The 15,330-nt window shown below is 36.1% G+C and overlaps 1 protein-coding gene across 1 annotated transcript in view; it reads right to left on the reverse strand.

Moving 5' to 3' along the window:
- Nucleotides 1-1,078: 1,078 nt before the first annotated feature.
- ap3b1a (adaptor related protein complex 3 subunit beta 1a) overlaps nucleotides 1,079-15,330 on the reverse strand; it is an 89,650-nt gene continuing 75,398 nt past the window's right edge. The window contains exon 27 of the mRNA XM_065243909.2: nucleotides 1,079-1,970. Coding sequence (XP_065099981.1) covers nucleotides 1,814-1,970 — 157 coding nt within the window. The 3' untranslated portion in view covers nucleotides 1,079-1,813. The remainder of the gene's footprint in view (nucleotides 1,971-15,330) is intronic.

Consider the following 15,330-nt stretch of genomic DNA (forward strand, 5'->3'; position numbering starts at 1 on the left):
ATTAATCTAGACTTTACAATAAAATTAAACAAAACATGAAATGACACACTGTACTGTAGAGATGTTGGTTAGTGGCCTTATTTCTCTAAGATTTAATTACACAGAATAAGTAAAATTTACGTTTTTATGAAATGTCAGAAATCTCGCGCCCCCATTGAGAACCACTGGGATTAAACTGAATACTTTATAGATAAAGTGACAATTGCATTAAATTTGCATACAGTGTATACAGTACACTTTAGCTGGTTCCTATATTAGTAACAACCATATTGGCTCATAAAAAGCATTTGGCAATTTAAGCAACACTTAACCCCTTCAGACCTGATTTTTTAGGTGTTTAATCAGTGTGCCTTATTTTGATTGGTTGATTTTTTTTTGTTTGAGCCACAAAACATGTGATGTCCATTCCAGTGGACGCAGGGTTTGAAAGGGTTAAAAGAAAACAATATTTTACTATGTTCTTACCTCAACTTAGACAAATTAATACATACCCATTTTTTTTGTACAGCTCTTCATGAATGCGTTAGCATTTAGCCTAGCCCCATATGGCTCCGAACAGGGATGAATTTAGAAGCCACCAAACACTTCCATGTTTTCCCTTTTTAAAGACTGTTACATGAGTAGTTACACGAGTAAGTATGGTGGCACAAAATAAAACTTTTGTTTGGAGCCATAGGAATGAATGGGGTTAGGCTAAACGCTAACACATTCATGAAGCGCTGAACAAAGATTAAAAGTGCACGCATTGAATAAAGATAGGTGTCTACTAATTCATCTAAGTTGAGGTAAGAACATAAGAAAATATTGAAAAACAGTGGTGTTTTCCTTTAAAGTGCATTCTTTGGATTTAATTTTTTTGATATATTGTCATTTAATGCAATGATATTCATACATTGTATCATGAAGTCTTCACTTACTTGCACTGTAGGAAAATATTCACACACCCTCAAAGTCTAGTGTGACCACCTCATTCCTCAGACAATCTCCGTCACCATTCACTTTCAGTGTTTAGAAAAAAAAAAATGCAATGAATGTGAATGGTGACCACGTAGGGTTAAACACTAAAACACAGTTTTTCAGACATGGTTTATTTAGTTTCTCTCTTGATAAAGCAAGTTGGCAGACAGTATTACACACAAATGACTGAAACGAGAGCGCTTTATATTTTCCAGACAATTTTTCTTTCATTTGTAGTTATGTTGAAACGGGTTTGGGCACTTGGGTTAATGAATTTAATAAAAGGCACTTAACATGGATATGAATTGAAAAAATCTTTCGAACAACGCAAGACCGTACAACAGACCACATGGACAGAAACCAGCAAATATGTAGAAAACCTGGTAACATTTAACAAAATTAAATAAACACTTTGTCAGTCTGACTTTCCAGGACAATGGGAAATCTTACAGAGAAAAATCAAGGGTAGGTTTAAATTTTTGGCAGAAGAAACGAAACCGTCTCCATCAAGACTCAAATCCAAATCATGGCAACTAAATTGCACTGTAAAAAATATTTTTGCACATAAATTTGTAGGTTCAATCAACTAGGATTTATAAGTCATTTCAACAATTTTGACAAGTGATAAGTTGCTGTAACGTATTAAATCAAGTTGAATTTGATTTAGTTATGTAAACTTTATTCCCAGTTAATTAAACTTAAAAATTTAAGTGCCAAAAGATTTTTTTACAGTGTGTCATTACAAACCAAAAGAATAACACTATATTTGAATAATGGCAAAATCCGAGACTGAATTTCAAGTGTTGAAATGTTGCGGGTGAGGATTTTCAGCTCTCCATGCCTTGGACATCGATTTCTAGGTGGCGCTGTTGGTCAGGGCTGTTTTAAACTGCCGCAGTAGCATGGATGCCATCACGGTTTTCTCTGTGTTAACTGTGATCACTGCATCTGAATCCTTAAGGGCCACCGAAACCAGGACCAGAGAATCTGAACTCACCGTCTTACCGGCAAACCTGCAAACAAGTCAATATAGATCAAGTATATATTAGTCAAATTAAATTATGTTTTAATGTAAAGACTGTGCTTTCTTCATAATTTTTTGCATTAAAATGTGCTTTTATTATCTTTCATTAAAATGTGATAAATATGCATTGTTCTAAAAGCAGGAGTGGAAAAAAGTTTGACCAACACATCACAATCAAATCCAGATAGACAATAACCTTTTGTGCATCCTTTACTGCTGTATAGTTTAACCCAAACATTACACAAGTTAAATGTGTTATGAACTCCACTAAATGATTTGATTTGATTTGAGAAATGCAAGTTTAATTTACAGATGAACAATGTTAAAGGTCAATGTCAATTTTATTAAAATAAACAAGATTAAGTAAGATTAAATATATCTTCACTTAGTGACAAATTACGGCGAGTGAGAAAGTGTGCAATCTTATAAATGAATAAAATGCCAATACACTGCATGAATAAAAACAAATATCTATCATATATAAAATACAATAAACACAAAGTGTTTACACAAAGTTGAAGGGATTTGGCAAAAATATGTATATATACACACATATAGGTGAAAAACGATTGTTACTAATCATTTGCAGTATAAAAGTTTTTGTTTACATCATATATGTGTGTGTACTGTGTTCAATAATTATGTATATATATAAATACACACACACATATTTAAATAAAATATTTACATGCATATAAACATTTTCAAATGTATGTAAAATGTATATTATATATCATCTTTGGAAGATGCTTTCATCCAAAGCGACTTATAGTTCATTACAAGCTATACGTTTTTTAACAATACTTGTGTTCCCTGGGATTGAACCCATGACATTTTTTTGCTATGCAAACACAATGCTCTACCCTTGCTATGTGAAAGTTTGTAACAGAAAATAGTGGTTTCCATCTTGTCACTTTCTTGGTATAGAGAACACCCAAACACCCAGTTTTTACCCAAATTAGTCAAAATGGATTTATTGCGTTTTGGAACCAAACACTTCATGCATACACACGCACGCACAATTATTTTTATACACAGTACCCACACATATATGATGTAAACAAAATGTTTTTTTTCTGCAAACGATTAATCGCGATTAATCGTTTTGCCGCCCTAGTTTATATACGTTATTTGTTATTTGGTTATTTGTGTCATTGGTTTGTGAAGAGGTGAGGCAGTGGTTGCTAAATGTCTATTAAATGTATATAAAAATGATTAATAATATCAAGTAAATACATTTATGAACTCTAAATGTCTCTTTATCTCCAATTGTGAGCGTGGGAGAGTTAAAGGGTTTGTGTGTGTGTGGTGAACAGGCATGGCAGTCTATTATCTGGTCTGATTAAGAAGCTATTAGGGGCTAAGGGACAGACCCCTGTCAATCACGGAGTAAAACCCACCAACCTCTCACAGACACAGAGAACAGAGGGTCAAAGGAGGGGGGAGGACGCGACCATCATCAGTAATGTGGCAAAGATAAATAATAAGTTTGAGAAGGGATAATGTTTGTTTGGCCATAAATGTTGTGTGTATCAAATGACAAGGAGATAAAGTATTTGAACTCTTGCATTGTTTGCTACACGTCCGATTACATATTTTGAACAGTTATTGCAACGATATAAAACTGTAAACCGTCCCATCTCATCCAATACGACTCAGTGACTAAAACTGTTCCTGTAATACTGTAAAAATAGGAAAATAACATAAAAATAATCATGATAACGCTGATGAACTGTTAATATTCAAGGAAACACTCGCTCAGTGGGAGAATGCTCAGCATCCAGTAACCGTGGTAACGTCACAGACTGGAAACACTGGTGAACGTACGCACGGCTTCTTTGACAGCGCTAATACACGACCCCATGTGACCTCTACGCCCTCGTCCCTCCTTCCTGTCTGTCTACTGGTTTCTCTCGCTGAGAGGGACCCACGTGCCTGACACCCTGCCCATCTGCCTCCCATTTACACACACTATTTTACAACAATGAACCGTTTAGCACAAAACCTCACATTCGGGGACCCCATTTAGCAGTGAGAGGCATACACACACCCCCGCCCCACCAGCCCGGTCCCCGACTCCTTCACACACACACAATGGCCACCATTTAGCCGTGACAGCATGAGACACAAGGGCCATACTGCTAACCAACTGGAGAGGGGCGACACATCTGACGATCAGCACGCACGCACACACACACGTTAAAGACAGACGAGATTAATTATTAACAGAAGATAAAGACCAACAAACTTACAGATAGATATACAGATAGAGAGATGGGCAGGGGGATAAATACACAAAAAGATAGATGTATAGATTGATTAATTAATAACAGGAGAGAGAGAGAGAGAGAGAGAGAAGGACCAACAAACATACAGATTGATAAATAGACAGACAGACCAATATACAGATAGATAGATCAATAAAAAGAGATAGATACATAGATCGGTAGATGTATGGACGGAAAGATAGACAAATGGATGGACAGACAGATATACTGATAAAAATGATGAAGACAGGCGGACAAATAGGCAGGCAGACAGACAGAGCAAATTTATGCTTATTTATTGACTACAGATGGACAGACGGATCAACAGACCAATATACAGGTAGATAGATAGACAGACTGACAGACATAATATAGACTAGATAGAAAGACTAGACAAACCGACAAATAGACAGACAGATAGACATAATGAGATACAGATAGAGAGATAGACAAAGGGATAGACGGACAGACATGGATAGATAGATATAGGGATAGATAAATAGATAGACAGACAGACACATAAACCGATATCTATATACTGAAAGATATACAGATAAACAGACAGACAGGCAGGCAGAAACAGACATAAAGAGATACAGATAGAGAGGTAGAGACATGGACAGAGAGACAGACAGATAGATTGACAGACATACAGATATATTGATAAATATACAGATAGACAGACAGACAAATAGGCAGGCAGACAGACAAAGCAAATTTATGCTTATTTATTGACTACAGACGGATTGACTTACCAATATACAGATAGATGGATAGACAGACAGATGATAGACTAAATAGAAGGACTACACGAATCGACAAATCGACAGACAGATAGACAAACGGATAGATAGAAAGACAGACACAATGAGATACAGATAGAGAGAGATAGACAGAGATAGGGATAGATGGAGAGGCAGACAGATAAACTGATACCTATTTAATTAAAGATATAAAGATAAACAGATAGACAGGCAGGCAGACACAGACATACAGATAGAGATAGATAGATATAGGAATAGACAGACATAGATAGACAGACAAACAGACAGACAGACAGACAGAGGTATAGATGAATAGATAGAGACAGACAGATAAAACAATAAAGAGAGGTAGAGATATAGGTAGACAGACAGACAGATGATAGACTAAATAGAAAGACTAAACAAACCAACAAATAGACAGACAGATAAATAGATAGACAGTCATAATGAGATACAGATATAGAGAGATAGGGATAGATGGAGAGACAGACAGATAAAGTGATATCTATTTAATGAAAGATATAAAGATAAACAGAGAGACAGGCAGGCAGACACAGACAGACAAGACAGAAAGACTACACGAATCGACAGATGGGTAGACATAATGAGATACAGATAGAGATAGGGATAGATGGAGAGACAGACAGATAAACTGATATCTATTCAATAACAGATATAAAGATAAACAGATAGATGGGCAGGCAGACAGATGATAGACTAGATAGAAAGACTACACAAACCAACAGACAGATAGACAGATAGACATAATGAGATACAGATACAGAGATAGGTAGAGATAGATATAGGAACAGATGGAGAGACAGACAGACATGGATAGATGAATAGATAGATAGATAAACTGATATCTATTTAATGAAAGATATACAGATAAACAGATAGACAGGCAAGCAGACAGACAAACAGGTAGGTAGAGAGATGGACAGATAGACAAACAGATATACTGATAAATATACAGACAGAGATACAGAAAGAGAGGTAGGTAGAGAGATGGACAGAGAGACAGACAGATAGACTGATAAATATACAGACAGACAAACAGATATACTGATAAATATGCAGACAGACAGACATGGATAGATGAATAGATAGACAGATAAACTGATATCTATTTAATGAAAGATATACAGATAAACAGATAGACAGGCAGGCAGGGAGACAGACTGACAGACAGGTAGAGAGATGGACAGAGAGACAGACAGATATACTGATAAATATACAGACAGACAAACAGATATACTGATAAATATACAGACAGACAGACAGACAGACAGACAGACAGACAGACAGAGAGGTAGGTAGAGAGACGTACAGAGAGACAGACAGATTGATGGACAGACAGACAGACAGACAGATATACGGATAAATATACAGACAGACAGAAAGAGCGGTAGGTAGAGAGACTGACAGAGAGAAGGACAGACAGATTGATGGACAGACAGACAGATAGATATACTGATAAATATACAGACAGACAGAGAGAGCAAATGTATGCTTATTTATTGACTACAGACGGACAGATGGATCAACAGACCAATATACATATAGATAGATAGATAGACAGACAGATGATAGACAAGACAGAAAGACTACACAAACCGACAAATAGACAGACAGACAGACATAATGAGATACATAGAGATTGATAGATGAGATTGATAGATGAGATAGATGAGATAGATGAGATAGATAGATAGATAGATAGATAGATAGATAGATAGATAGATAGATAGATAGATAGATAGATAGATAGATAGATAGATAGATAGATAGATAGATAAATATAAGGATAAATGGAGAGACAGACAGACAGACAGACAGAAATTGATAGATTGACAGATAGATATAGGGATAGATGAATAGATAGACAGATAAACTGATATCTATATAACGAAAGATAAACAGATAGACAGGCAGACAGACAAAGATATACAGAGCAAATTAACATTTATTGACTACAGCTGTTATGCTGAAAAAAAATAGATACAGACAGACAGATATTTAACATTATTTCTAGTGAGGTGTAGTGTAGAAAGTATAGATGTTAATATGTAGGACTAGATTTAAAACTATGGAAATATGAAGAACAGAAGATGTTATCTGTAAATATATAACTGTATAAATGGACAGATTTAGTCCAGTATATATTTCTGCTGTCAGTCTGGCCTGATAGCTGGTGACAGTCTGATCTCTCAGTCCCTGTGGCCCTGCTATTGAAATCCATTTATAAAAGTCTTATTTACACACGCACTTAACACGGCCCACAGGCACTGTGTGTGTGTGTGTGTGTGTGTGTGTGTGTGTGTGTGTGTGTCTGTGTAGTAATGCAAAGCCACTTGATTCATGTGATCCTCACAACACAAAGACAGACACAAACAGATGAAGAAATTGTACATATACAACATTTTTAACTGGACAGTCTATCTATTTAACCCTGTCTGTCATTCTCACATCAAACAAACATTTACACACAGAGTAGCCCAGGCCGGTCTGTAGTTGTGTGTGTGTTGTATATGGTGAGGTTCAGACAGTAAATGGGTCATTGGTATTCTACACTGTCGCCCATGGGCCTCTGAACTGGATTAATTGAGGCTGTGGGAAGAAAAGCAAAGCAGAACCAAAAGTGCTGGCCAGCCGGACCGCCATCGATCCACACACGCACGCACACACGCAAGCAAGCACATACACACGGTGCTACAAATCAGAAAGAAAGAGACTAAATGACTGTCGTCTCTTTATTTACAGAAATTGTGGATCTTTGTGTGACACTTCTGTTTACACACAGCCGTTATAGTTCACAGAGCTAAATAATGACAGATATAAGCGTCTGTACAATTTCTTAGCTGATATTTTGCCAACAACAGGCAGAAAAACATGCCAGCGCAGTGGACAGAAGTTTTTATTTACAAATATTTCCAGTAGGTTTTGGATAAGTAACTATGCAAATCTTACCAAAAACACATTTTACACCCAAAATCTAAATAAATAAGAAAAACATGATTTCCTAAGAAACAAAATCCAGGCACATCTACCTAAAGTGGATGTTCCACTAAAAAAACATACGTATGAAAAACACATGTAAAGTCGGCACATCAAAGCTCAAAAAGTATCAAACATTTCATACCAGACTTTCAAATTTCAAGCACTCAAGCTCTTTCGGCCCATTTTAATACCATAGAGTTTTTGTATTATGACACTTAATGTAGGCACTACATCTGGTCCAAAGAAATGTACCCTACCCGAATGACTTTTTACCCGAACTCGACATGCATAAATATTTTTTTTTAAAGGAAGACCGACCCTAGACAAACCCGAGACCTTAGAATTTAGTTAAACCTGACTGGACCCAAATGTATATGGCAATGCCATGTGTGAATTCTGCATCCCTGCACGCACCAGTTAGCCTCACATCCAATTTGGCCCGCTGCTCCATTTTTTTTTGCTTTGTTATCTGACAACACCACCAAGGTAATGCTAAAATGCGCATTTAAAATTGATTGACAGGTCCGTCTCAACGAAAATTAACCTACCGCCAGCCACACGATGTCGCAAGCACTGCAGGCAAACAGAGGAGGGGTTGGAAAAGGACTTGATGCACACACACAAGATAGTTCGGGCCGTCTTGGGTCTGTTTGGCAAAAACACTTTCATTTTAAATTACCAGAGACCTGATGCCGCTATTATTATACCCGACCCGTGTCCGAGGCACACGTGAAACTTTTACGGTACATTCACACGGGGCGTAAACGTTGACGCTTTCCATTCACTTTTAATGGGTGACACCATGTGTTGCCGAACTGAATTGTGGATCAGTCGGTGCAACGTCAGTGGCGTTGCTCATTGCAGAAGTTGAACATTTCTCAACTTTTCAAGCGGCAATGTGTGCATCAGCCTATCAGATCACCTTATGCAAATAACCTAGGCAGAGCCAGCTAATTACGTTAATGGAAGACCGGAGCATGTGTTGCGGCCACTGTGATTGACCGTTGGCCACGCTTCAGAGAAGTTTTCTGTCAAGCATTAACGCTTTCACCCCATGTGAATGTACCGCTAGACCCGAACTATCTGGTTTTCAGATGTAAGTACTAAGTACTACTTGTTACCGTATTGCAAAAAAAGATTTTTGTTACTGTAACGCTATTGTATTTTGTTAAAATGCCTTTGAGATATTCTACTTTTAATTAAAATTTTTACTCAAAAAAAATGAATTAGTTTAAAAAAATGCTGGGTGAAAAAGGGTTGTAATATAACATACAGTATATGCCGGGTTATTTAAACCCAAAATGCAGGTTGCTTTAATCCATTTCTGGGTCAAATATTTACCCCAACAGTTTGGTTCGTCGTGAATAGATTTGCCTAAATTTTGCGATACTGTGCATTATGTGTGATCAGCCAGCCTACATTGAAAAAAAATTATTCATTCAATTTACTCCATTTTTTAAGGTAAGTGTTTGCAATCAATTTATTTAACCTACATTTAAAAGTTTTTTTCCTAATTTTTTGTTTAAATGTAGCTTAAATAAATTGATTGCAACCACTTACCTTAAAAAATTGAGTAAATTGAATGAATAATTTTTTTCAGTGTACATGTGGGAGTTTTTCATCTGTTTGCCCTTTTTTCCTCTATCTGTCCTCATGTCTGCAGAAACGGTGTGTGTCATTGCCAAACATTCGTGCCAAGTGTGCCTATGCTGTGAGTGCTAAGAGTCCTCTGTACTAATAGAGGTTAATCTGACCAGATGAGTGACCGGATGACCAGATGTCCCTCTAAAGAATGAAAGAGACGCCTTTCTCCACTTCTTAAGTTCTCAACACATACACAAACATACAAGCGCCCATTTCACAAACCAAAAACCACGAGTGTGCATTCAATAGACATCAAGTACGTGGACACCTCCTGTCTAATGAGCGGGTTTGGTTGCTTAAATCCTACGCAGACAAAGTAATGCAAGATTTTAGAGAAATGTGTGCTTTTCATTTGTGGCACCAGTTTGGGATTGGACTTTTTTTAACGGCATGAACCTGTACACATTTACAAAGACTGGTGTGATTGAACTGCACGAAGGTCAGAACCTCAATGTTAATAAACATTATTATGATTATTTATAAATCCAAATTTGGGTCAAAAATGAACAAACCCACCTACTGGGTTGTGATTTAACCCAAAATGCTGGGTTGTTTTAACCCATCGTTGGGACAAAAATGCAATGCTAACAAGACTTATGGTTGTTCTTAAATGTGGATTGTTATCAAGTACAAGAAATAGTGGGCTAGTTGTGTTTTACAACAAGCTGGTCAGTAAATGAGGTGACCTAGTGAGTTTATGTAGCTTTTTCCCTTTAAAAAAATGATGGGTAATTTTCAAAACGGACCCACCCGTTGGGTTGTAATTATATGCTGGATTGTTTCAACCCAAAATGCTGGGTTGTTTTAAAGGATTAGTCCATTTTCTTAAAACAAATCCAGAAAATTTACTCACCACCATGTCATCCAAAATGTTGATGTCTTTCTTTGTTCAGTCGAGAAGAAATTATGTTTTTTGAGAAAAACATTCCAAGATGTTTTCTAATTTTAATGGACTTTAATGGACCCCAACACTTAACAGTTTAATGCAGTTTAAAATTGCAGTTTCAAAGGACTCTAAACGATCTCAAACGAGGCATAAGGGTCTTATCTAGTGAAAGTCATGTTTGGCCACGAAAAATAAAAAATATTTAAACCACAACTTCTTGTCTTCCTCCAGCTGTGTGACGCGCCAGCACGACCTCACATAATTGCATAATGACGTAGAAAGGTCACGTGTTACATATATGAAACACACATTTGTGGACCATTTTAAACAATAAACTGACACAAAGACATTAATTAGTATCATTCGACATACAACAACGTCGGAACGGTCCTCTTTCTCCACACTTGTAAACACTGGGGCGTAGTTTTGATACGTGATGTCGTTTTACGTGAGGTCACAGGACCGGAGGAAGATGAGAAGTTGTGGTTTAAAAGTGCATATTTTTTACTTTTCTTGCCCAAAATGACAATCGTTTCGCTAGATAAGACCCTTATGCCTCGTTTGGGATCATTTAGGGTCCTTTGAAACTGCAATTTTAAACTGCATCAAAACTGTTAAGTGTTGGGGTCCATTAAAGTCCATTAAAATGAGAAAAATCCTGGAATGTTTTCCTTAAAAAACATAATTTCTTCTCGACTGAACAAAGAAAGACATCAACATTTTGGATGACATGGTGGTGAGTAAATTATCTGGATTTTGTTTTAAAGAAAATTGACTTATCCTTTAACACACTGTGAGGGGTCAAATATAAACATTTCTGTTTTAATTTACCTAAGGGCACACTTATATTGCCTATCCCATCCGAACCGAGCCCTCCCTACTTCCCCAGAAGCACGCCTTACGCTTTAGGATGTGATTGATTTGAAGAAAACAGGACGTAAATGGCTCTCTTAACACTGGAGCACAGTGTAATGTTAAGTCTGTGTTATTTTATTCTGCTTGGTGTCATGCATGGTACAGAACGATCACACTAGTGATCACTTGGGATAATAAGAGTGAGCCCTTAGTGTCCGTTTTTGACCCAACACTGGGCTGAAAATAACCCAGCGTTTTAGTGTGATTTTTTACTTACAGCAGAGGAATAACAGCATGATAACCCTCCAACATTAAAGCAAAAAGTTCTCACCTTTCACAATTAATTTCAAGTTGCTGTCAATGTTATTATAGAAAATCTGAACATCTCTATTTGTGTTACGAATAAAAAGTTGTGTGCAATGAAAAAGCTTTTGTATGTGTTGAAGACATATTAAGGCTGTCAAGAGTATCTATGAGCAAGAAAATATCTGATCTGTTTCTGAAGCACATCCATATAAACTAGTACAATTACTTGCTTGCTCTCGTAAACATGCAGACTTCAACATCTCTAAGAGGATGTTGTCAGTGTGACATCTGCTAGACCACTTTAAAAAAACAGTTTGTCCATATAAACACACAATCACAGACTAGCGAAATCAAAATATCTATAGGTTTAATGGTCGTTTCTCATTGCTACTATCTATCTGGTAAAAAGATGAATCGATGTGATTTGTTCAGTCTCTGTTTAGCAACAGAGAGGACAGCTTGTTTACTTTCTCTGATCTAAAGTAGGAAGAGGGTTTTGTTTCCCGAGCACATTTATAAGCTGCATCACACATGCATCCTGATGTAGTGTTTCACAGAAGCAGTGCTGCCCCCTGCTGCTAAACAGAGGAACTCCCAAAAACTCACAAATAACTGGGTCAATTACCTCTAATAGGGCGAGCAGGTACCATTAACAGTGACAGCATGCCTTTAATATACAACCTCTATAGGTATTAGCAATAAATGCTGTTGTAAAGAAGAGGAAGAGAAGAACATATATTGGGTCAAACTGTATTGGAGTTCACCAGAGCCAATCATAGCCCTGAAAAGGGATTTTTGGGAAGACATCAAATATTGGGACTTGGGAGATCTCCAAACATTTAGTAAACAATGAAATCTGTGGAACACATCGATCCACGTTTGTGTACTTTTGTGTGTGCGTGTAATCCGATAAATGCAAATGACTTTTAAACTACTGTAAGCATGAATTAATTCAAAAACATCATCATAGAAAGCTAGTGGGACATCTTAGTAGTCGGTCTGTGAGTGTAACTGTGTATTAGGGTTTGTAGAGGAAGGTTAAAGTTTTTTTTTTGTATGTCTGTTAAGAAACGGGCCTGTGATTGATGACACAGTCTCATTTGCACGATTGCGTATTCCACATGAAATATAGACCTTTTCCACAGACCTGCGGCCATTGATTTCCACTCAGCCTGTTTTGTCCTTGTAAGGAAGATTCCAATGCTTCTCAAGGTGCTTTCAAATTCTCTCATATTTTATAATTAAATTACTACATTATGCTCTCATAGACTGCATAAAGTCCAGAACAAACGTCCCGTGTGTTTGTGTGGGTATGGGAAAGAACAATAAAGTGTGTCAGCAAGACAGCTCTGATGTGCTTTTTGTGTAGGAAAGTCTTTTACAAAGTCAAATATTATTTTTAAGCAAACTCAAAAACTCATGCACTTTTCTACCCATCAAGATAATATTGTATGTTTTCTTAAAAATAAAAAGTTACAAAGTTATTTTTTAGCTTACATAGAGCACAGCATTAGCACTTCAATAGGTCATGGGTTCGATCCTCACATACTGATCAAATGTATAGCTTGTAATGCAAGTCGCTGTGGTGTGGATAAATGTGTCTGCCAAATTATAAATGTAAAAAGCTCATTATAGTTACAACAGAATAACTGCATTTTTAAATAAAAAACTTTGGTGGCACTAAGTGCACTATTGAGGGTGCAAAATGCTGTTTAATAAGTTCATGAAAAAATTAATTAATTAAAATTAAATCGTAAAATGTAAATAAATTATTTAAAAAAAAATCCAATAAAAATAATTTGTGACTATTTACACATCACTACAATATATAAGAAAACTCGTACAAAATGGACAGGTATGTTTTATGTATAAAAGAAAATGACCAAATAAAGGTCCAATAACAGCTAATAATAACAATAACTATGTAAAATACTACTCTAAAAACTTTTATTTTTCATTAATTTTAGCGTTTTTTATAAGTTTAACATGCAAATATGCTAATAATTTATCGAAATATTTATTTAAAATCTCAGGGGGTACTTCAAGTTAATAATTTAGGTCAGCTGACAAAAAAAGTTTAACAAATCATTGGTTTAACAGAATAAAATCACAATAATTTTTTAAGTAAAACAATATTACGTTATATGTAGTGATGCACCGATGTATCGGCCGCCGATATTTATCGGCCGATTTTTGATGAATTTGAAACCATCAGCATATCGGCAATAGCACGAGAAAGGCCGATACCGATTGTTTATTAATTAACTGCATAAAGAAATCCATTATATGTAAAAATCGAGTTAATGTTGTTAATAAAATAAATGCTGAATAGCAAAAACCACCTTTGAAGGTTGTCATGCTGTCTTATTATATTTGTTTAAGCTTAATTGTGCCTCTCTTATTATGTTGGTCAGTTGAATTTTAATTAGATCCAATCCATGTTCAGTAAAAAGAATTTGATGCGGAAATAAACTAACTAATAGACTAACTGTATAGTATTGTATACAAGTGTTTAATATCGGTATCGGCACGAAGTTGTCTGTTTAAATCGGTATCGTATCGCCCCAAAAAAATCCTATCGGTGCATCCCTAGTTATATGTTCTCATTCATTGCGAAAACATTTATTGCAGTAATTTTGCGCTTGATTTGGGTGTTTGTGGCACGAATAAACACATAGGGGTTGTTTCCCGGACAGGGATTAGCTTAAGCCAGGACTACACCTTAGTTTAGTTAGGAAATATAACTAGTTTTAATAAAAACTAGACTTTCTTACTTAGTATTTTTGTCTTGTTTTCAGTAAAAAATATTTAAAAAAATCTTAAATTAAGATGTATTTTTTTGATGAGCAAAATGACCTAGGAAAATAAGTCTAGTTTTTAGACCAAAAATATCACATTTAAGTAATTTTGTGCATAAAATATTTCTTGAATTTTGTGTTTAAAATTTTTTTTTTTATATATAAAACTAAGACCTAGCCCTGGCTTAAGATAATCCCTGTCTGGGAAACCACCCCATAAAGTGCTTAAAAAGAGCGTTTGAAACTCCCGTCTCCATGTTATTGTTTACACCAGTGGTTTTCAAACTGGGGGCCGCGAGATGGTGCATGGTGAATTTTTTCTGAAATACATTAATGTATCATGAATTCTGTGTAATTAAACCTAAAAAAATAAGGCTACTAACCAAAAGCACTACTTTTTTGTATAATTTAATGTTTTTTTATTAAAATGTTGAGTTTTAGAACAGTTTTTAGTCACAAATTTTCTTTGGGGGGCCGCGAAAGAATGCACCGTACACAAGGGGGGCCTCACGCTGAAAAAGTTTGGGAACAACTGGTTTACACGATTGTTGCAGCTGGTCATCGTCATCTTTCGGTAGTGTAATAGTCATATGATAGGAGCTTAAAAAAAAATCAGGGACAGACACGTATTGATCCAGAAGACCCAATCCGCGACCAAATGTGGGCCCCCACACCTTTCCTTAAATCCTTCTTGACTGCAGCGCAACCCTAAGATTTTGAAACTAAAACAGGGTCTGCTTAAACAAAAGTCTTTGTTTATGAAGGTCGAAACCTCAGGAGTAACTGTAGCAAAAATAATGCGTTTTAAAAGAAATTTGCACTTATTTAA

This window comes from Paramisgurnus dabryanus, chromosome 18 (genome assembly GCF_030506205.2).
Source record: "Paramisgurnus dabryanus chromosome 18, PD_genome_1.1, whole genome shotgun sequence".
Lineage (NCBI taxonomy): Eukaryota > Metazoa > Chordata > Actinopteri > Cypriniformes > Cobitidae > Paramisgurnus > Paramisgurnus dabryanus.